Source organism: Ictidomys tridecemlineatus, chromosome 8 (assembly GCF_052094955.1).
Source record: "Ictidomys tridecemlineatus isolate mIctTri1 chromosome 8, mIctTri1.hap1, whole genome shotgun sequence".
Lineage (NCBI taxonomy): Eukaryota > Metazoa > Chordata > Mammalia > Rodentia > Sciuridae > Ictidomys > Ictidomys tridecemlineatus.
In genome coordinates, this window is record NC_135484.1 from 96,916,692 (window position 1) to 96,938,355 (window position 21,664).

At 32.2% G+C, this 21,664-nt stretch overlaps 1 protein-coding gene across 2 annotated transcripts in view; it reads left to right on the forward strand.

The window, feature by feature from the left end:
* The window catches only part of Bmp5 (bone morphogenetic protein 5), a 112,535-nt gene that overhangs the window by 66,611 nt on the left and 24,260 nt on the right, over nucleotides 1-21,664 (forward strand). For both annotated transcript variants that reach the window (XM_040282834.2, XM_078019856.1), the window contains exon 3: nucleotides 7,817-7,965. In XM_040282834.2, coding sequence (XP_040138768.2) covers nucleotides 7,817-7,965 — 149 coding nt within the window. The remainder of the gene's footprint in view (nucleotides 1-7,816; nucleotides 7,966-21,664) is intronic.

Here is a 21,664-nt window from a genome sequence, read left to right on the forward strand (position 1 = left end):
AACTTCCAAAAGTATAACAGAAAAATAATTCTTCAGCCTTTTATTCCATCATTGGATGTTGTTTACTCCTTACCTGGCTAAACTGTATTCCCCATTTGATATGCTGTAACTTCAGTCCTGAAATATGAGGTGAGGTACTATAAAAAACTACTTTTATTATATACTAAGTGGATGAGGAATGGAAGAGGAAAAAGATAACTGGTTAATATATGCATACATATGTTAATATCAAAATAAGAAAGAAATACCATAATAATATACTCCTCATTTCAATAACTGGTCATGTAGTTGGAATTGGTATGTGTAAATTCCTTCTTCCACTATCCAGTTTATATCCTCTTTGTTTTAGCAAGAACTATAGCTGGTTATTTTTCTTTACCTAGTGAGATAAACCAAACACTGATTCTTTATTTTATTACATTAGCACAGCTGGGGATTGAACCAGAGCCTCATGCATGCAAGGCAAGTGCTCTATTACTGAGCTACATCCCCAGCCTTTATTTATTTAATTTTATTTTGTGACAGGGTCTCTCTAAGTTGCCCAGGCAAGCCTTGAATTTAAGATACTCTTGTGTCAGCCTCCTGAGTAGTGGAATTACAGGCATGTTTGGCGATGCCCAGCTAAACATTGATTCTTAAAGTCTTTGGCTCATTATTAGTAATAACTGCAGAGAGCTACAGTTTCCCATTGAATTGTGTTATATGAGATTACTAAGAAATAATACTCCAGGAAACTCCTTGTATTCTTCCTTACTCATATTATGGTGACAACAGTCCATTTTATTTTGATATTTAGGATCATTTATCCCACATAGTATAGTAGATTCTTATTGACTTCTTGATTCAGAATCATGAGAACACCAAAATGGCCAGGTGGCTTTTTCAACTTCCAATCTAAAGGAACCATTGCTATCTCTATTAGTGTTAGAATTGTGCCATTGGGGACAAAGAGCTTTGGACCACTCAGAGACCAATGTTTCAGGAATCAGAAGCAAAACTTTTGCTAGTCTGATCAGGTAGAGTGAGTGAATAAGAGAGGCCTGCCATTCCTAGCCTTTGATTTCCAGACCTATGTTTCATCTGGCTATGAGAGAAAATAGTTATACTGGCTATCTTAGTTATTTATTTAGATAATATAAAAATCTTATTTCTTTAGATATTATTTCTATGGATATAAGTTTATTCTTGTAAGACATTGGCATCCAATTTGTGGAATAACTCCGTCATCAAAATACCATTCCATTGTCCTGGACCAGGATTTCAAAGTGATGTGAAACCTCAACATCAGTGAATTCCATGAGCATGAGAACATTCTGCCCTTTGTTTTCTCTAAAATGAATTTGTCAACCAGTAGCAATGCTGTATACAATTCTATGAATAAGTGAATTAAACATTCTATAAGTTCATGATTGGTGATTTTGTGAAAAGCATCAAGGGCAGATAAGGCAAATCCATGTTCATAATAACTATTTCAGGGCTGGGGATATAGCTTAGTTGATAGAGTGCATGCCTTGCATGCACATGGCCACATGGCCCTGGGTTTGATCCCCGGCACCAAAAAACAAAACAAAAAACAACAACAAAAAAAACATAATACTTATTACAGAAAGTACATAGTACTGACCTTATAGTGCTGAAGTCAGTTGTCCAAAATGATAAATCAAACACAAGGTGGCTGTCTAATCCCTCTGGGGAACACTACCAGAAGGAGTTATTGCAGAGATTTGACTTCCACGATGGTGTGATTTAACAGTCCACGTAAGGTTTTTGTTTTGCTTTCAATGCTGGACATTAGGTTCACAGGACAGTCAGAAAGGAAAGATAGGTGTGAGTTTGAGGAAAAAAGAAAAAAAAAAAAGCACAACCTGTGAAGATATCTGGAACCCATGAAGACAAACAAACCTATCCTCAAGCCACCAACTTCAATGATGATGCGGGTGTTTTCTGGCTACCAGATCCTTACAGGTGTTCACATGCTTTGCCCTGGATCCTGAGAAACAGAATTAAGGAGAATTAGTGGGATCTTAAAAAGCTGTGGGTACAACTTCTGCTCACACCAATAAATGGTGCCAGCATATGTTGACAGTACTCCTAAGCTATAGTAATGCTTGATCATTAAGCAGACTTCCAAGCATAAATAAGTCTACTGATTTTACTTTCACTTTCCAAATGTTACCTAAGTTTCTTTTGTAGCCAACCCTAATCTAAAATCATGCAGAAGGCTTCCAGTTTTGTTGAATTGACATAGTAATATAAAACCACCATAAAGAGTGTATAAATGTTAAACTGAAAAAAGTGAGTTAGTGAATAGATGGATGGATTTGTGTGATGTTTTAAGTCACTCTTTGGCTCCATTTTGACTCAAGTGGGTTGTTTTAACCTAGTGGCTCAGTTCAAACTTTTAGTGTTCCAATCCAAAACCCCAATGGTTTTTTTTAGAATAACTAAAACAATTAAGGCATAGTTTGAGACTAAAGGGAGCTGTTATTTTATAAGAGAAAGTTTTCTGAAATTGGCATATGGAAACCTGAGCTGTTCCTCCAATTGCCTGAGTGACCATGGGAAATCAATTTATTTCTACTGAAAATTCCTCATGAATAAACTGCTTTGCTAAGTAATTCATATCTCACTAATTCTAATATTCTGTGATTTATTTTAATTACTTTCAGGAGTAAAAATCACAAACAACTGATTTCACATCAGACACTTTCAGACATAATAATCTTTTTGTGGTCTGCTAATGAGATTATCCCATTTATTCAGCTCAATAGGTGGGAAAGAAAATGAACATTTCAAACATCCAATACAACCTGCAGGTTTACTACTAGGCATGTTTTCACTTCTTATATACCTGATTGTAAGGAGAACACATTATCATGATATAACCATATAGATGAAGATATTCCCTTTACCCAGGTAAAAAAAGTCAAACAAATGAAGAATAGGAAATTAAATATTTATGCACTTGGATTTTTGTCTAGACATAGGTATATGATGAGTACACTTAACATGGTCATAACTATCAGAGTTTATTAACATAATTAGTTTTACTCTTTTTTTTTCCTTAAGGTACAGGGGATTGAACCTTTCATGCATGCTAGGCAAGCACTCTACCCCTGAGCCACATTCCCAGCCCTATGTATGCATATTTTAAGCCATGATTATAAAATAATTTATTTTTCTTGTTTTACTCTTGAAACTTATATGTGATGACTCTTTTCAAACATGTATTTTTGACATTATATATTTATCACTGGAGCCATATTTTGAATCATATATTACAGAGTTAAAAAGTAAATGGTCTTCACTTCCATTTTTGTTACTTCAAAAAGTGTGATTTTTAAAATTTGTGTATGATATTGTCAATAGAAATGCAGCCATCAAAAGCCCAAGTATCCACAGGTTTTTGCTGTGGATAAATGCTGTATCTCAAATGCAATATCTACTTCTATGCTTATGTAAGTTGTTTTTAAAAGGGTGAATTACTAAGACAGGCAATAGTTGGATATTTGAGACAATATTCTTAGGAATAACTATTATATTTCTTGGGTCTTCTTCTTTTGTACTTCCTCTTTTTCTTCCTCTCCTCATTCTGTTAACCCCTCTTTCTCCCTTTGTCTTTTTTTCCCTTCTAGTAAACAATTCTAACAGCTAATTTGAAAAATCCAAATTGAATATTGATTAATGTCATTTGAAGGCAATGTGGCTTCCCACACATTACATTTACAAATCTCACAGGTCAAAATTAAGCAATTAATAGACATTTGTGTTATGGTAGATCATGTAAAGATTCAACAATAACTTGTGTGTTCTTTCTTTTTAATATATATTATATATTGTCTCCATATTATATTATATTGTATTATATATCAGTCTTGAGAAAACCTGTTAAGTTTTTATCATACCATGTTTTTATACACGGAGAAGCAGAGGCTAAGAAATTCCTTGATTGTTCAAGTTCTGTCCCCAAATCCTTTTATTTCATTATAGTCCACAGATATTGGAATAAAGATGATAAAGTTAAGTTTTAGCTCTTCCATCATCATGTTTTTAGATATTTATCTCAGTTTTCCATTCTACCAATTTGTATTCTCAGATGAGTTATAAAAATGGTGGTAACTCAAATTATGCCTCCTGCCGCTCAGTCTTGAGAAATGTCTCTACCCTTCTGAAATTTTAAGATTCCCAAGGCTTGTATGCAAAATTCTTTTCGCTTTCAATAAATAAAAAGCACTCTCACAAATAAGTATATGCCAACCCAACGATTTCCCATACATGATTAGACATATCTAAACCTCTGATTAAAGTTAGATCTGCTCAAATGTATTTGTATTGAATATAAGAGTTTATACACAGTGTATATTATATTTTTTACCTTTGAATACTTATACTTAATATGCCTAGATATTTCAGATCAAATAAATCTATTTGGGTGAGTACTGCAAATTCTTTATCTTTTTGTTGTTGGTTGTTTGCAGTACTACAGACTGAATCTAGGGGCCCTGCCTTGCTTGAAGATGATTATCTATATGCTGAGAACCCTGGGACAGCTTCTTCCTTCAGACTTCAGAATTCTGAACACTTTGAGTTTGGAAGTATATCCTCCAAAACTATGAGACAATAAATCTACTACTGAGCTATATCCCCAGGAACCTTCCCCCTCCTTTTAACTTTTTATTTTGAGACAAGGTCTCTCTGTGTTGTTGAAGTAGGATTTGAACTTGCAATCTTCCTCTTTGGGCCTCAGAGTGGAAGAGATAACAGGTATACCTTGTCATACCTATTAAATCCTTTACCCATTAAACAAGATTCAGCATTCAAAAATGCATGATGACTTCATTGGCTGGAAAGCAAATTATTATGCTGATTTATATTATGATTTATATCATTCAGGCAAATGCCAAAATTTTACCTGAAAAGGAAAAATACTATTTTAGTTGTTATAAATCTCTATCAATATAAATTTATTTTCACATATTTGTTTTTGTAAATATTTCAATATTGGTAAAATTGCTGTAATGTCAACAAATACTGCATATTTTCATATAGGATTTTCCTTCCTTTTATAAAAGAAATACTTTTAAACAGTGTTATAGGCTGAATTTTGAGTCCCTCCCCACAAATTCATATGTTGAAGTGTTAGCCTTCAGTAAGACTTAGCCTCCATAATGTGAGCTAATTTGAAGATAGGTGCTTTGCAGCAGTAATCAAGTTGAGGTGGGGTCATTAGGGTAGGTCCTAATTCAATTTGACTAACGTCAAAGTTGGACACAGAGACATTTATAGAGGGAAGATGATTATCTATATGCTGAGAACCCTGGGACAGCTTCTTCCTTCAGACTTCAGAATTCTGAACACTTTGAGTTTGGAAGTATATCCTCCAAAACTATGAGACAATAAATTTGTCTTGTTTAAATAACCTAGTTCGCAGTATTATATTATGGAAACCTTGAGAAATTAACACAAATACCATTCTGAAATATTTGCTTGCATTCACTCATGTAAATGGATTTTATTTACATTGCTAGAAGGTAGATTTTAATTTTAGTTTTGCTAAAGTTAATTTTCCTGAAAATTAGTTTTATTATCATTGTATGAAATATAAAGGGATTATAGAATTATTTCTGCTATAAGTAGATATATTTTTCTATATGTGATTTCTCTCTACTATATACTTTATAAATAAACTTTAACATTTTTATAAGAATTTCTTCAAAAACTTAAATAAAATAGTGAGACAGATCAATTTTGACAAGTTTATTTTATACTGTTGTTCGTAGGAAATGCTTAGGATATTTTACTATTTCCACTGATACAAGTTCCATATTTCAGTGGACAAATTTTATGCTTCAAAAAATCATATTTAACTTTTGAGGAATGGGTGGGGATTTATTTTTAAGATACTATTATGAAAAGTGCTCTATGAGTAAAAATTACAGAATTGCTTTCACTTAGATTATTAGTAATACCTTTGATTTTCTGAAGAGATGTCTTTCAAAAGTTATCTTTGTTCTTTTTTTATTTTTTCAAGTATTTTAAGAATGGCATTATATCCTTTGTGGAGTTGATTAGGACATTTTTTACCATATTTCAAGTGAAACTTGAAAGCAGTGGAGCCCTTGAATATTTCTTAAGTCACAGAGTGACTCCTTCTTCTGTTTAAGAAGTGAATACTGTGGTTGATTCCACGATTACAGTCTGAGAGATATTTAGCAAATATCTCAAAGCTTTAAGGACAATCCTTCTTTGCTTGGATTATGTTTTTTTTTGGTGGGTTTTCCAAGTTAGGAGAAAGAGGAAGAATTTGATTGACATTCTATGACTCTGTGACTATAATGGGTCCTTAAAATTCAAGTTTGAACTAAATGAATACTTTTATCACATTGTACTGTATGCTTGTCCTGTCTGCAGTATCTGAAACTGAGTCATTTGTTACATCTAACAAAGCAGCTGAAGGCTTCCTCTAGAAAACACTATTATTGAAGTGGTATAGAGAGAGTAAAGTAGGTGTAGTTCAATATAAGATAGCCAGATGATTTAATTGATCCTATTACACTTATTTAACTTATCTAGGTCAATGGGAGAATAGTATAAGTCAAATTAAAGAAACAAAGATGTCAGTTCTAAAATATTCAATGGGTGTGTTTTACTTTCATTTCTGTTAAAAATAGTTTTATTTTCAATTTTAGGGTTCTTTGCTAAGATAAATAATATATGTGATTTATTCAAAAATTGTTTTTTACATTTTGTAAGCCACTTTTGAAGTGACTTCTATGATGTAGATTGATAGCAAATGCAGTAGAATAGTACTGTACTTATGACATACCTCTGATTTTCTCTATATAAGTAAAATGCTTTTAAATAGATTCAGCATAGAATAAAAGGTCATAAAAATGTATAATACTGCTATTTCTACTTTACCTTGAAGGAGTTTCAGTTTCATTATAATTAACCTATTTGAGCTTTAATTTCATCAATATGAATGATTAAATGAAATTTAATAAAGATAAAATGTCAGAAATAATTAACATTTAGTTTAGAGGCTGCTGGTAGTAAGGAAACAATGAACAAAATAATCTGTTATATTTCAACAAGTATATACATTTGTGAATTTAATGATAAAATCAAATTTCATAAATGTTAACAACCACACCCTGTGCAGACTATCCTAGAACAGGCGAGTTCCTTTTCATAGCCACAACTGTCCCTGGGGACTTACTCTTGCACAGGATGTTATTTTCAGTCATTGTAGATTGTGCCTCTCAACTCATGGGATTCATCACTTAATCCAATAGTGCCCTCTGTGACCCCTCTTGGCCTTCAGTATCCATATAACAATTATAATGAAAAATGGAAAATATTAGAAAACTATCCCTGAAACAGATGCTTGACTCATATCCTGCCTGTGCTCCATTCTTTTGAGAATCCATATTCATCCAACATGGAGCAGCTTCTTTAATTTCTGACTGTATTTATTTGATTCTTTGTTTTGAGGACTACTTACAGATGTTAGTTTGAGGGAATACTGATGACCAGGGACCAGATTAAGACCACTAAGTCAGTTTGGAAAGGCCAGGAAGAAGCAGGAAAATGGAAATTACTTTCAGATATTACTAATCTGCATCAGGTTTGGATTAGGAGACCAGCAATAAAGGGTTATGTATCTTATTACTCATCACTTGAGTCACTTGTTCCCTTGTTCTTTAATCAACTCCTGTTATTTTAAAGAGTGCTTTTGAAATGTTTTCACTTAAGGATAGGAAATGATGATCTTCATTCAAACCTTTAACTTATTTTTTGTTCCTTTTCTCCTTAGGGATGCAGATCTGTTCCTGTTAGACACAAGAAGGGTCCAAGCTTTAGATGTGGGTTGGCTTGTCTTTGATATCACTGTGACCAGCAATCATTGGGTGATTAATCCACAGAACAATTTGGGCTTACAGCTCTGTGCAGAAACAGGGGATGGTAAGCACTGAATTTCATTTTTTTTTTTTTTTTGGTGGGGCTTCATTGAACACATTGAGAGTCACTGCTTTGTGTGGGATTTAACCAATATGTGGTTTACACTTATTTATAGAGTATAATACATTCCATATGATCATGCAGTATATTAATTAGTTAACTGATTTAGGTACTCATTCATCCACTACACATTTCTTAGCAGGCTTTGAGGATGGGAGGTAAAGAAAAAGATTATACTGCTCCTGACCTCAAGGAATTTTCAGTCTGATGTTCAGTACCTTTGTGAAAACAAGTAACTACTATAGAATAAGAATACCAAAAGAAAGCCATATGTAAAGTGCTATGGAGCTATGTTATGATTGTGGTGGTAGTTGTACAACTATTTAATTTTTAAAAGTTTATAAGTCTGTACATCAAAGAAGAGTGAGAATTACTGTAGACAAATTTTATCTCAAAATGGGACTAAAAAGTGACAAATATATCCAAAAAGTGCTAGAGAAACCAAGGAGATATCAGGGATATAAGGGAGGAGAGAGGATGAAATTCAAACAAGAGTCTCAAAAATTTCATAAAATAATATCAAATTAGGTCATAATGCAGTCCCATGTTTGGTCAAAGACAACTGTTCCAGAATTGTTTGTGGGAGGGTCTGTAGGAAATCTTTTATTTAAGAAGCCACAGAAGAAATTCTAATTTTTATGCTCCCAATTTTTATTGAGTGCCTACTATTTGCCATGTGTTTGATTGAATATTGGAGATACAATGGTGAACAAAGGCAGAGTTGCTCTAAGAGGTTTATAATCAAATGAGACATGGGATAGTAATCACACAGTAACCTTGGTGAACACATGTCACTATAAGTTGAGGAGTCCGGTGGACATGTGAACATCAATGAGCAGATTTGAATTACAATCTGAAAGATAAAGAATATATGATTAGGTGAAGAACTTGGTAGGGGTGGGGACAGGCGTTTTGGAGAAATAGAACATAATTTGTAAAGACTATGTGAAGAAAGACTTTGGCACATTCAATTAAAAGTTCAGGGAAGCCAAGGCCAATATATTTAGAGCTTTGTCAGCCTCTAATCACTCCAAACATTCCAAATTGAAATTTAGACTTCCAGTTCATTTGAAATCATATTTCTCAGGATAGGAGGATAGAGCATAATATCTTTAATGATGTGTTGACTTGATTAATGATTTTAAAACATTTAGAAATACACTATGAGGATATATGTGGTGCTCTTGCCTCTACCTTACAAATGTTACCATCAGTCTTATGGAGGCTAATCTTTAAGAAGAGAATAAACCTTATTTAAATTCACTGCCTTTAGCTTTCCTCAGAATCAAACAAGAGAATATTAGCCACAGAGCCTGTCTCATTCATTCCTCCTCTGTGTATTTCACTAAAAGCCTACTTAATAAACTACAGAGTGAAGTACAAGTTGGGTCTGTCTGGGACAGGCTAAGACTCCATTGGTGGCATTTTTTCCACCTATAATAACTCACAGCCTGTGGATCATATCATAAACAGTTTGTGACTCCAAGGATTGAACATATATAATGAGGATGACAGAAACAAATTAAGTAGATCACAGGGTTAGTCTAGTAAAGATTTCATGAAACTCAGATTCTGATCTGGATAAAGAAAGTTCTTTCTCACTGAGAGTGTTAGGGACAAAGTTTCATACCTTTCCTCCACCCCAATCCAGACCTTTCTATAGATCTTAATTACTGAACTTTTGAATTTTTATAAACAATTCAAGTATTTTGGATTATAGGTTATTTCCCTATTATGGTTTTGAGATTATTGTTAAGTATCCTCAGAGTTCAAGCCTTATAAATGTAGGCTGAGAAAAGCACATGTTTAAATAATCTTCCAAGAATTCTTACAATGTTAAACTACTGTACATTTATGGTCAGAAATGTGACTGGGAAATCTGCACTGTGGGGGTAAGCCAATCGTTTCTTCCCTGGTATGTGGCCCAAACAAGAAAAATTAAATTAGTGGTATGTGCTTCTCCCAGTCTTTTCCTTGGGGATATGCTTGAAATGTCTAACTAAACAAATCAAGAAATCTATGAAATATGATCAGCCTGTTTCCTTTTGATTTCAACCCCCTCGTCCCACATGAATTTTCTTAAGTTTCCTTCTTTTGTTTTTTTCACTCTTTTCTTATATTTCTTTTACAATATGTATAACTTAACTTCTGTCTTTCTGTGAATTTATCTTTTTTTTTTCCTCTGAGAACTACTTTGTATTTTGAATTTTCCTTTCTCTTATTTCTCTTTTATCTCATAGGTAATTTTACTTTAAATACTATTATATTATTTCTCTATTTTTTTGAGCCTAAAATGAACTAACATTTAACTCTTCAAAGGTTTCCAAATTTTAGGATTTGTTTTGAGATATGGCCTTTTTCTTTTTCTAATATCGTCTAATTTGAAGTATATTAAAATAGTTGCATGTGCTAGGCTAGCTGGATTTTTGCATTTATGCAATCCTTAAAATTGATTTTAACCAGATTTTGGAGTGGAGACTACATGGCCTTGGAAAAGCAAGTGACCTTACTGGTACCTTAGTTTTATTAACTGCAACCTCATGGAGACTATACACATGACGTTTTTCTATAAATATGAAGAACCAGATGCCTCAGTGTGTTAGAGTATCACTCATTACCACTGCTGGCATTCCTAGTGCGACATTGCTTCTAACTGAACTAACAGACCATCTTTTATTGGCAATAATTGTTTCTGAGTATGTTTATTTCTCAGCAAAAGAATTTAGAAATCAAAAGGATGCTATTCAGGAAAGTCTGCTTTCAAATTCATTTGCTGGCTATTATTCATTTGCCTGACATAAAATTACTGTCTATACATGTTAAAAGTTGAAATGTTCAAAGAGCATATACCTGTGACACAGATACATGTGTGTGTATTTAACTGTAGAAAGAATAAAATACCTTCCTGATAAAAATATGCAATTAAGACACTGTGAAAGTCAGAATATAGCTGATTAAGAGCAAATAGAACAAAGCCAAAAAAGCCTTGGTTGGGGTGGCATTTAAGCTGCATCAGCTGGGTAGGATGTTAAGTAGTAGAGATGAAGAAGAAATCACAGGGGTGGTAGTGAGAACAAGAGAGAATTCATTCCTGGATAAGGAAACAATGTGAGTAAATACATAGAATGGCAAATGCATGGCATATTCTGGAAAAAAGTTATAGTATAGAACTGGATAAAACAACACTTATGTATAAAATATGATTGCAGATGCTATTAGGAAAGTGATCTAGAAACAATTCATGGGAGAAACATGGCATCTAAATTAAGTATACTGTATTCTTGTAACTTAGTTCCTAAGTCATAAAAGTACTAGGCTTGTTGCTTAAATAAATAACAGGAACACAATTATGATTACATAGTTGAATGAATAGCCATTTCAGGAGGACCTGGCATGTGTATCTCTCCTTCATAACTATATCCTTGATGCTTGGCATACTGCAGGTTGTAAATGCTAAAAAGATGTCGTGGATGATCATTGAATGAGCTTGTTACTTAAAAAGTTCTTTTAGGCCATCTGCCAGTGAACATATCTAAAGAAGACTTTTTGATGTTTATTTGGGGTGATTCTTAACCAAATCAATTTGATATAACACAGGAGCAAAATTTTGTAGAGCAAACCTGTATACTGCAATAGTTAAATAGTTTTTATTATAAGGTGAGAAAAGTCAGTGATGTATATTATTAAATTTAGTTTACCTTATCTCTGTAAAAAAATAGCAAAAAGTACTAAATGTATTTTGGAAATCAAAAGGCTGTTGAAATCAAAAGTAGCACTATGATTCCTAAGAGCGCCTGTGCAAAATATGGCAGTTTGTGGAATATTCTTGTTAGAAATTTGTTAAATGAACTGCAGTAGATTTGGCAAGAGAGTGTAAGGGTATTTTATTGATTTTTTTTTTTTTTTTTTTTGCTAAACAGATAATTATCTGAGCTCCATATGTTTGTTTCAGCAAAATAAAGCAAACACATGAGCAAGCAAATTAAAAAAAAAAAAAAAAAAGCATAGTTGCTTCTTAGTGGCAAAATCTAGAGATTCCAGACAAATTGTTTTATACAATTGTGCAAAATCATTTTCCAAGTTCTCAAGCACTCTTTTTGTTGTTAGATCTCTATGATAAAATAGGTACTATTTTTATTTTTAATAGCAAATGAGTAAGCTTAGATCCATATTATAGTCCTTTGTAAGATTTTCAGTTCCCTAAATTGGAAAGACACATTAATCATCTTACTTATTAGTTCTTTATTAACATTTCTAATAAATTTATGGCAGTGATTTTTTCCCTAGATGTATACACATGGTTTATTATACATATAGCAATTTTATCTAGCTTTTAAGACTTGGATTTTCCCCTAAAAACTATAATTTTCATTGTTTGATGCTTTATATAGTTTTAACTTTCCAAGTAAATTAATTCTTTTTTCAATCATGGGTTTATAGAATAATTTAAAGAAGGAAAAACAAAGACAGTATTTTTGGGTTCATTATAATGTCTTTTAAAAACCCCTATGTTTTCAAACATTTTAGGGCTGGCAGTACTCAGAATGAATTTTGCCAATGACTTTTTTCTTTTTTACTCAATCCCACTTATATGTCAAAGAAAATTCAGTCCGTATGTTTCTGATTCATTTGTATTCAAGTCATCAAAGTGTTGTTTTGTCAGAATATTGTTTAATGTTTAAGAAACAGTATGATGTCCTTTTTAAAATAAGACTCTAAAGGCCATTTTTCTTTGACAAAGCCACAGTCTAATATCAAGGTAATATTTTGGGTTTAAATTCAGAGATTTCAATTTTCACTGAATTTTGTACCAATATCAAGAAAAAGATTTCAGAAAATAGAGGTATTAAACTGTCAAATTAAATCCCATTATAATTGGTGTTTAATGGTAAAATGAATTTATAAGTATTGCTTATAGATAACTTGGAATTTAAAGTTTTAATAATTAATTTAAATGAGAAGGATAAATAGAATCTATAAATATTCTGGATATGTAAGTCACAAGAAGAAACCATTAGGAAAATAGATTAAAATAGCGATGTTGATGAACATTAATATTTTCATAAATATTAAAATAAAATGAATATGATTACAATTACCCCACAAGAAGTGTGAGGTTTTGTTGGCAGTAGTATCTGGCATGTGGAAGTGCAAGAATTCAGGTCTGTACACTAAAATGAACTAGAGATTACACAGTGACTTTTCACTCACCTTAGATCTGGGAGGTTCTCCTTTCAATTAGGACAAGGTTTTTATTCAGGCAGTTGAACAGATTATTTAAAGAGGGTTTGAATAAATTTACAAGTCAAACTCTGTGTGTGTGAGAGAGGGTTCTTAACCTAATTTTTTTAACTTAATAAATCCTGGAATATATTCTTTTTAGATGGAAGTTTCTGGATAAATACATAGGGGAAGGGTAAAATTGATACATGATCTAAATTTGAGTTGGCAACACAGTGTATAAGTCGTTTTGTTCTTAGGTTCATTTTCAATAACTTTGATAAAAGCTTACTGATAAGAAACTTTTAAATATGTTCCAATCTAAGACACAAAGCCAAGAGATATTAGCACAAAGAGACATGTATCATGTTTAATGGAAGTTTGTATTGGTTGGCTATTCATAGGTAACATAGAATATTAAATTATTATTACTTAATGTGGTAGTAAGGCTCAATTATTTTATTTTTAGAAAAATAACAGTTATTTGGGGGGTAATTAATTGCACTAAATGGAAATAGGACAGTTTTTTGTTTCTCAATATGGTTATGTATACAAAGCTAATTTATGATAGGCTGATCTACATTAACATCAGAAAAAATTTTCAATTTAAAGATGTCACTGTATAGATTAGTATTTGACTCAATAACCTATTAATCAGCCTCAGACATTACAAGCACTTCTTACAAAAAAAGTAGAATTACAGGCAGGACTTTAATGCTCATGGAACACATAGTTCAAGAAATAGTGACATTCTTTGCTAAAGACTAGGAACTAATGGTTCCTAATAATACATGTTATACTGATATTTATAGCAAACTATATAAAATCACTACTGTATATAAATAATATTTCCCATAAAAGAATGAGAAAACAAAGAGATTTCATGAATTGGTTGGAAGAACATTAAGACAGGTCTTATGCGGGGGTGGGGGGGTTCATGTGGACAGGAAAGATGGTGGAATGAGATGGACATCATTAACCCAGATACATGTATGATTGCATATATGGTGTGATGCTACATTGTGTACAACTAGAGAAATGAAAAGTTGTGCTGCAGTTGTGTACAATGAACCAAATTGCATTCTGCTGTCAAATATATCTAATTAAAATAAATTAATTAATAAAAAATAGAAGAAAAGTTGGTAAGGAAACACTGAATTTTTCTCTTAGTTAAAATCAACCATTATGCCAAGATTACACTCATTTCTAAGAGTCAAAGTACAATTAACTAATTATATTTTACCAGGTACTATATTCTAGACAAACTAAAAAGAAGTTGCTACACTAAGTATTTCAGAGCTTTATTCATATTGAGAATAACCATTTCTATCATCAAACAGCATCATACATCAACAATAAACACTGTAAGTACTAAAAAAAATTCAAGTAAACAGACCACTGTAGGGGCCTCCTGCTCAGATTATAAACTGCACCGGTCTGCATGTATTTCCCACAGGTGTAAAGAAGTTAAGTGTTTACGTGTGTATGAATGTCACAGTGAAAGCCACCAATATGAATAATCAATCTGCACCAATAAAAATAATAACAAGGTAAATTTACAGCTTTATTCTGCTTCTAGGTTCACAATAGTTTTTTCTATTTCATTTGTCATAGACTCAACAATTTAGTTCCCTTTTATTTTCCCAAAGTTATTGTGAAAAAATCCAAAACATCTTCAGTCATCAGAAAAATTAAATGTAAATCAAGATATTAAATTTTATGACCCATAATTTTTCTAACTTCTATACTCTTTAACCTGTGATTATTCTTCATTCATTCCAGAAATTGACAACTGTTATGGCTATTTAATAAGGTATTATGGTTTGGATATGAAGTGTCCCCCAAAGACTCATGTGTTGAAACATTGGTCCCCAATTCAGTAATATTCAGAGGCTGGATTTGGGGAAGTAATAGCATCATGAGGGCTCTGACCTCATCAGTGGATTAATCTATTGAGGGATTCATAATTTGATGGCATTATTTGGAGGTGGCAGAATCTGGAGAAGATGAGGCTTAGTTGGAGGAAGTGGGTCACTAGAGTTGTGCCCTGGAAGAGTTTACCTTAACTCAGGCTTCTTCATTACTCTCTGGTTCCTGGCTGCCCTGAGGTAAGCAGCTTTCCTTCACCACACCCTTCTGCCATGATGTCCTGGTTGACCACAGGCCCAGAAATAGTGGAGCCAGCTGATCGTGGACTGAAACCTCTGAAAACACATAAGCCAGCATAAATCAACTCTCTGTTAATTAGGTTTTGTCATAGCAACAGAAATCTAACACATGGTATGGGATTAGTTGTTTTCTATAACCTTGATTTTTAAAAATTTCTATTGTTTCCTACTATATGAGGAGTAATTTAACATACTAATAAAATTTGTATTCAAATTTGCTATACCCTATAATGTTTCCTAAATATGCCCTGTTAAAATCACATTTTTCCAAAATCTCATAGTGTCTTTTGATAACAGCATATTCCTAGTTAGAAAAACAGTCTAACATCTAATGTTTGCATGTGATTATAGAGTATACAAATGAGTATGTTGCTAATTTTTTCCTTTTACCTTTATTAAGAATAAGTGTGTTTGTTAGGGTGGGATATAGCTCAGTTGGTAGAGTGTTTGCTTCACATGCACAAGTCCCTGGGCCCAATCCCAGTACCACAATAAAATAAAATAAAATATAAGAATAAATGTGTTTGTGTGAGAGATAAAGAGATTTTAATATAATATGTACTTAATAATTCTGAGATGTATTCTTTTAAAATATAAGTTTATGTTTAAGTAAGTTTGTTGTATTTTCCTTACTGTCTTTAAGACAGCCATTTTTACCTCAGGGGGAAAAAAATCTCAAAAGTAAGCATCTGTTGATAAAGGACTATCTGTGTCAAGGGTCAGTTGATCTATGTGGCTGGTTAATCTGAATATCAGCTGACAGAGCTAATAAGTAGCAGAAGAAATTCAAAGATCAAGGGTGATATTTTTCTTTTTCTCCTGCTGTTTTGACTACAGTTTCTCATTATTATTTATCTAAGTTCACAAAGTTAAATTATGTCCACTTATCACAGGATCTTTTAAACATCTTAAGATTTGATAATATTCCTCTCCTTTTTCTGAATGTTATCTTATAAAGCAATTAAGTCATTTTTGTTTATAAAACCATATGGCTCCCTGTGTGCTGAATTTATGGTGATGACAATTAGATTTAAATACATGAGAATCTCTATATCCAGGAAACAACAAGTTTTACATATCTTTCTAGATGTTCTGAAAGGAAAAACACACACACTCCCATGATTTGTTCTAGATAAATATTATAAATAAGTAGTCCTTTATGCTTTATGTATTCTTTCAAGTTAAGGATAAGCAGAGCTTCAGTCTTAAATAAATATTTAATAATAAATTAGGAAGATAGTTGAAAATAGTTATCTTCAAATACTTTAAGAAATTAAATTAAAAAGTTGGACTCTCTCCATCGTCCAGAAGTCATATAAATGTGTAAAAAGGGCAGATTTAGAGCCCAATGCAAGAAAAAAGTGCCTGAGAAATGGAAGTTAATGGTCATGGAATTGTTTGTTCTGTGAGGGAGTGAACTACATGAGACTGGAAGAATTAATCATTTAGCTGATTAGGGATGATAGCAAGAAATAATTTCTCAGATAATTTCAAAGGTTGCTTAGAATGTTGCTGAACTACATAATGTAAGCCAATTAAAACCTATATGCACATAATTACACTTTAAGCATCATACATATGTAAATAATATATGCAGAGATAGTACTTAAATAGAAATGTGTCATTTTTTAAAAAGCTGGTATTAAATAGTTACATTCAAAGAAAAACTCAAGGTATTGATTTTCATGTGTAAAATATGAGACAAGGAAACTGGCAAAAGGAAGCAAGAAAGATTAGACATCTTTTCTTTATGTGTGTAAAAGGGAAATATCCAGGCATATACACATTCTCAAGTATTCATGTGAGAGATCAAATATAAATTTTTAATTAAAAGTCTGTATTTGTTGAGGTTATCAGAAAACTCCTCTTCATTGCATTTAGGCTTATATTTTCTTCTACTTTTAACTGTGACAATAGTTTACTTAGAATCACAACAAAACATAAAACTCAAACTAAATTTTTCCAGAACACATCAATTTTATTTGCATACTTTAATTTTATTTCATTTTTTGCTGGACTGGGGAATAACTCAAGACCTCCTACATGGTAGGCAAACCTCTACTACTGAGTGACACTTGAAAGCCCAGAGCATTTTAGAGTGACTTCTGCTTCTATCATATTTCTATAGAATTTCATAATCATTAAAACAGAAATTAATCTTTAAGAATGTATTAGATTCTGAAAATCATTTTCTGTATGAGCCAAGCCTTGGAGAGGTAGTTCAGAGATGGCTAAAGGAAACAAGTGCATTTGTCATTTTTTAAAAATATTAATTTTTTTAAGTTGTAAAAAAGGACACACAATACCTTTATTTCATTTTTAAATAGGGCTGAAGATATAACCCAGTGCCTCACACGTGATCTGCAAGCACTCTGGTCATTTTAATGTGAATGTTAACAAAAGTAGACATTGAAAAACATTCTTGTACATTTTTAAAATGTTACTGGATTGTAAAAATTACTGGATTTCTACTGAAAATTACCAGATTTCTACTGAAAATAAAGATGACATAAATTTCCCTTGGGGATTAAAATCAGTATTTGTTAATTTGTCAAACCCAAGTAGGCTGTGACCCATGTATTTTCTAACTGGGGTAACATCTTAAAACATTATGAATATAAATCTTTCCTGTTTGCTTAGGTTTTTGCCCTTTGCCCACTGCTTAAAATTTTCAAAATCATCAATGTGTCTTTTTTTTATGGCTAGAGTAAATAAATGCAATTATTGGAACACTGATAAATTCCTACTTTATTCAACCAAAGAAATCATATTTTTATTAATCATGATTTTCATAAACTGTACTTCATGTGTTTTCAAACATATCAACATTTATTTTCTGACTATACAAATCTGCTTTATACATTCTTATTTTGGTAATATTTTTAGTAATAGCAACCTTTCTTCCATGCTATTATTTCACCTTTTAAAATTCTATATTGTCAATTCAGGTTTTGCATCCTAAGGACATCTTTAATTCATTTTTAATAAGTATTTAGACCATGAATTTGCGTGATGGTCAATTAAAATCATGTTAATTATATTAGTGGAACTAACATTTTCTGACAGCTTACTAAATGCCAGATATTTTGCTAAATTCTTTGAAAGGAATGTCTACTTTTTCTTCTCTATTAATTATTATTATCTCATTTTGTACATGAAGAAGCAGTCTTAGAAAGCATAAAAATCTTTTGCCTATAAATCTAAAATGGACTGGTTTTCAGAGCCTGTCTTTTATATACTAACTCTTGATTAATCTTATACAAATTCCAAGCTAAAAAATGTACTTTTATAATTTCCTAATAAAATGATGTTATTAAAAATGATTATTATAGGACAAAATTGAATCTTATTTTGGATCCATTGGGAATTACCTTTGAGTTTCTTTACTTTCTGCCTGCAGTTTAATTGTGATCTGACCCACACAAAACAACAGCATTTCTACCATTTTTTCCCTAAATCTAACTACTTCAATTTTTCTTTTAGTCTCTTACATAATCATAGTTAATTTGATAAATTCATAAATTGGAAAGAGGAAAATGTAACTTTTGTTAGTCATTTACTTCAACATCTAATTACATTTAGCTAAATTTAATTTATTTTAATTTGATAATGATCTTCCCCCTTCTTTTCTGTCTTATGCTGCTTAGTAATGTGTTCAGACTTCCTTCCCTTATTTTCTCTATTTTTCCCTGGCTCATACTCCCTACCATGGAATCTTTATATGTACTCCTTTCCCCCTACCTCCTCTTTAAAAGACTTTATTTATTTATTTTTCAGTATACAGCAGTTTTAGGTTCAGAGAAAAATAGAGAGGAATGTTGTGAGATATCCCATGTGTCCTCTGCCCCCATACATTCATAGCCTCCCCCACTGTCTACATGCCCCACAACATGGTACATTTGTTACAGTTTATGAGCCTACATGGACACAGCAATAGTGCTCAAACTTTGTATTTGGGTTAACTCAGTGTTGTACTTATGCTGAGTATTTTTTATGCCCTAAAAATATTATATGTTCTATTTTATGCCTCCTTCCCCACCCTGGCAAACACTGATATTTTTACTCTATAAAGTTTTGCCTTTTTCAGGATATTATATAGTTGGTTTTGTTCAGTGTGTAGCCTTTTCAGATTGGCTTATTTTATTTAGGAATACACATTTATGTTTTCTCCATGCTGGGAGGTGAATGAAGCAGGAGGATCATAAATTTGAGGGGAGCCTGGGCAACTTAGCAAAACCCTGTCCCAAAATAAAATTTTTTAAATGGGCTGGGAATGAACTTCAGTAGTTTAGTGTTTTCCCTACTCATTTCTTTTTTTACTGAATATTATTCTACTGTCTGTATGTACCAAAGTTTATTTATCCATTCACTACTGAAGGTCACTTTGGTGGCTTCTGTGTTTGGGCAATTACTAATAAAGCTGCTAGGAATATTCATATGCTGGTTTTAGTGTACATACACTTTTTTCTACTTACCAAGGTTTGTAGGATCCCATAGTAAGAATATGTTTAGTTTTATAAGAAACCACCAAACTTTCTTTCAAAGTGGTTGTGCCATTATGAATTCCCATGTTGACCAGTGAGTCTTATTGCTCCATATCTTCACTAGCATTGGTATGAGTGTTCTGGATTTAGGCCCTTCTGATAGGTGTGCATTTCCCTGAAGATACATGATGTGGAGCATCATTTTCTAGGCTAATGTGCCATCTGTATATGTTCTTTGATGTGGTGCCTATTAAGATCCTTGGCCCATTTGTTTTTAACTGGGTAGTTGTACTTGAGTTTCAAGAGTGTTTTGTGTATTTTATCAGCTATGTCTTTGGCAAGTATTTTCTCCTTCATTCTGGCTTGTCTTTTCCTTCTCTTGACAGAAGAGATTTTTAATCTTAATGAAGTCCAGCTTTTCAATTTTTTTTCCCATGGGTCATGCCTTCAGTAACCCCCTTCTCTACCTTTTTCTTAAAATATTACCTGATGCTTAAGCTTGTAGTTTAAAACAGGTACAGCAGACCCACACTGAGACTAGTCAAGTATTCAGTTTCTAAAACTTAATTACTTTTACACAAAATTTCAGCATAAAATCCATCCTTTCTCTCAACCTGCCATCCCATCTCCAAGTATCAAAGCTGATAATCAGCATTATCTCAGCCACAAAGAGTCCTTGTGCTACTTGGATTATATTTTGGAGACCAACACATTGGATGAACTTTTCCACCCCAAATTTAGAAAAATACTCTGTAATTTAAACCTATTTTTATTTGTCAGTGTGTTTTGCTTTTCTAAAAACCTCATATTTTGAACAAAATGGTTTGAATGTAATTTGCAGATCCCTTAATTTAGTTGAAAATGTAGAATAATTATCCTGATTTTAAAAAATTATGTATATTTTTATAATTTTTATATCTGTTTTATATTTTTCTTCAATCAGTACTCTGAAATGGACCTTATGCATAGTTCAGTTTAGTCCTGTATAATGATTCATAGGGAGGCAATATTTTTTCCTTAATAAATAATTGTGTTTATAAAATATATTCAGTAATAAACTAAAAGATTCAAATATGTTATTTTATCATGTCCACTATATATACAACATTATAAAATTAGGCTTTAAAAGTAATTGCTTTTGTTTGAATAGTATATTTATATTTGAATGAGAGCTGCATGGTAAACATAATTGCTTATCCAAAGGTTAGCATCACAATTCCAGAACATACTTGAAAAGGGGTTTTTAAGATCAGTGATCTAAAGTAAGCAGTGACAAACAGGAGTTAGTTGTGGTTCATTATCTGGTGAAAGATGTATTTTACCATTTTTAAATATTTCTCTTAATGGAAAGAGATATGAAAGTGTTTAGCTACATCTGTATTTCTGTTTTTTATTTTCCCTAATTCAGAACAGTAACCATGGAGCACCAATCTTGCCAAACAAATGCCAATGTCAGGAACATATTCCAGTTTTTGTTGCTTTATTCCTATTCTAGACTCTTAACTATGGCTAAACTAATGATCTGAGGAGTAAATATTTTTCATGGTAATATCAAGTTGCGGCCATGAAAAATGAGAAATACTACTTATTATCATCATGCACTTCAGTTAACTCTGTCTTTTCTATTCTTTCCACTTAAGTTTAACTTCTTGCTGATACTGATTTCTCAAAGATATATTGCAAAAATAACAGTAGAGCTGAGTGGGAAGAGAAAACCTTTCACAGGAGAAGGGAGGAGCTGTAACTATGGTTCTGTGCTGCCAAGAGTTG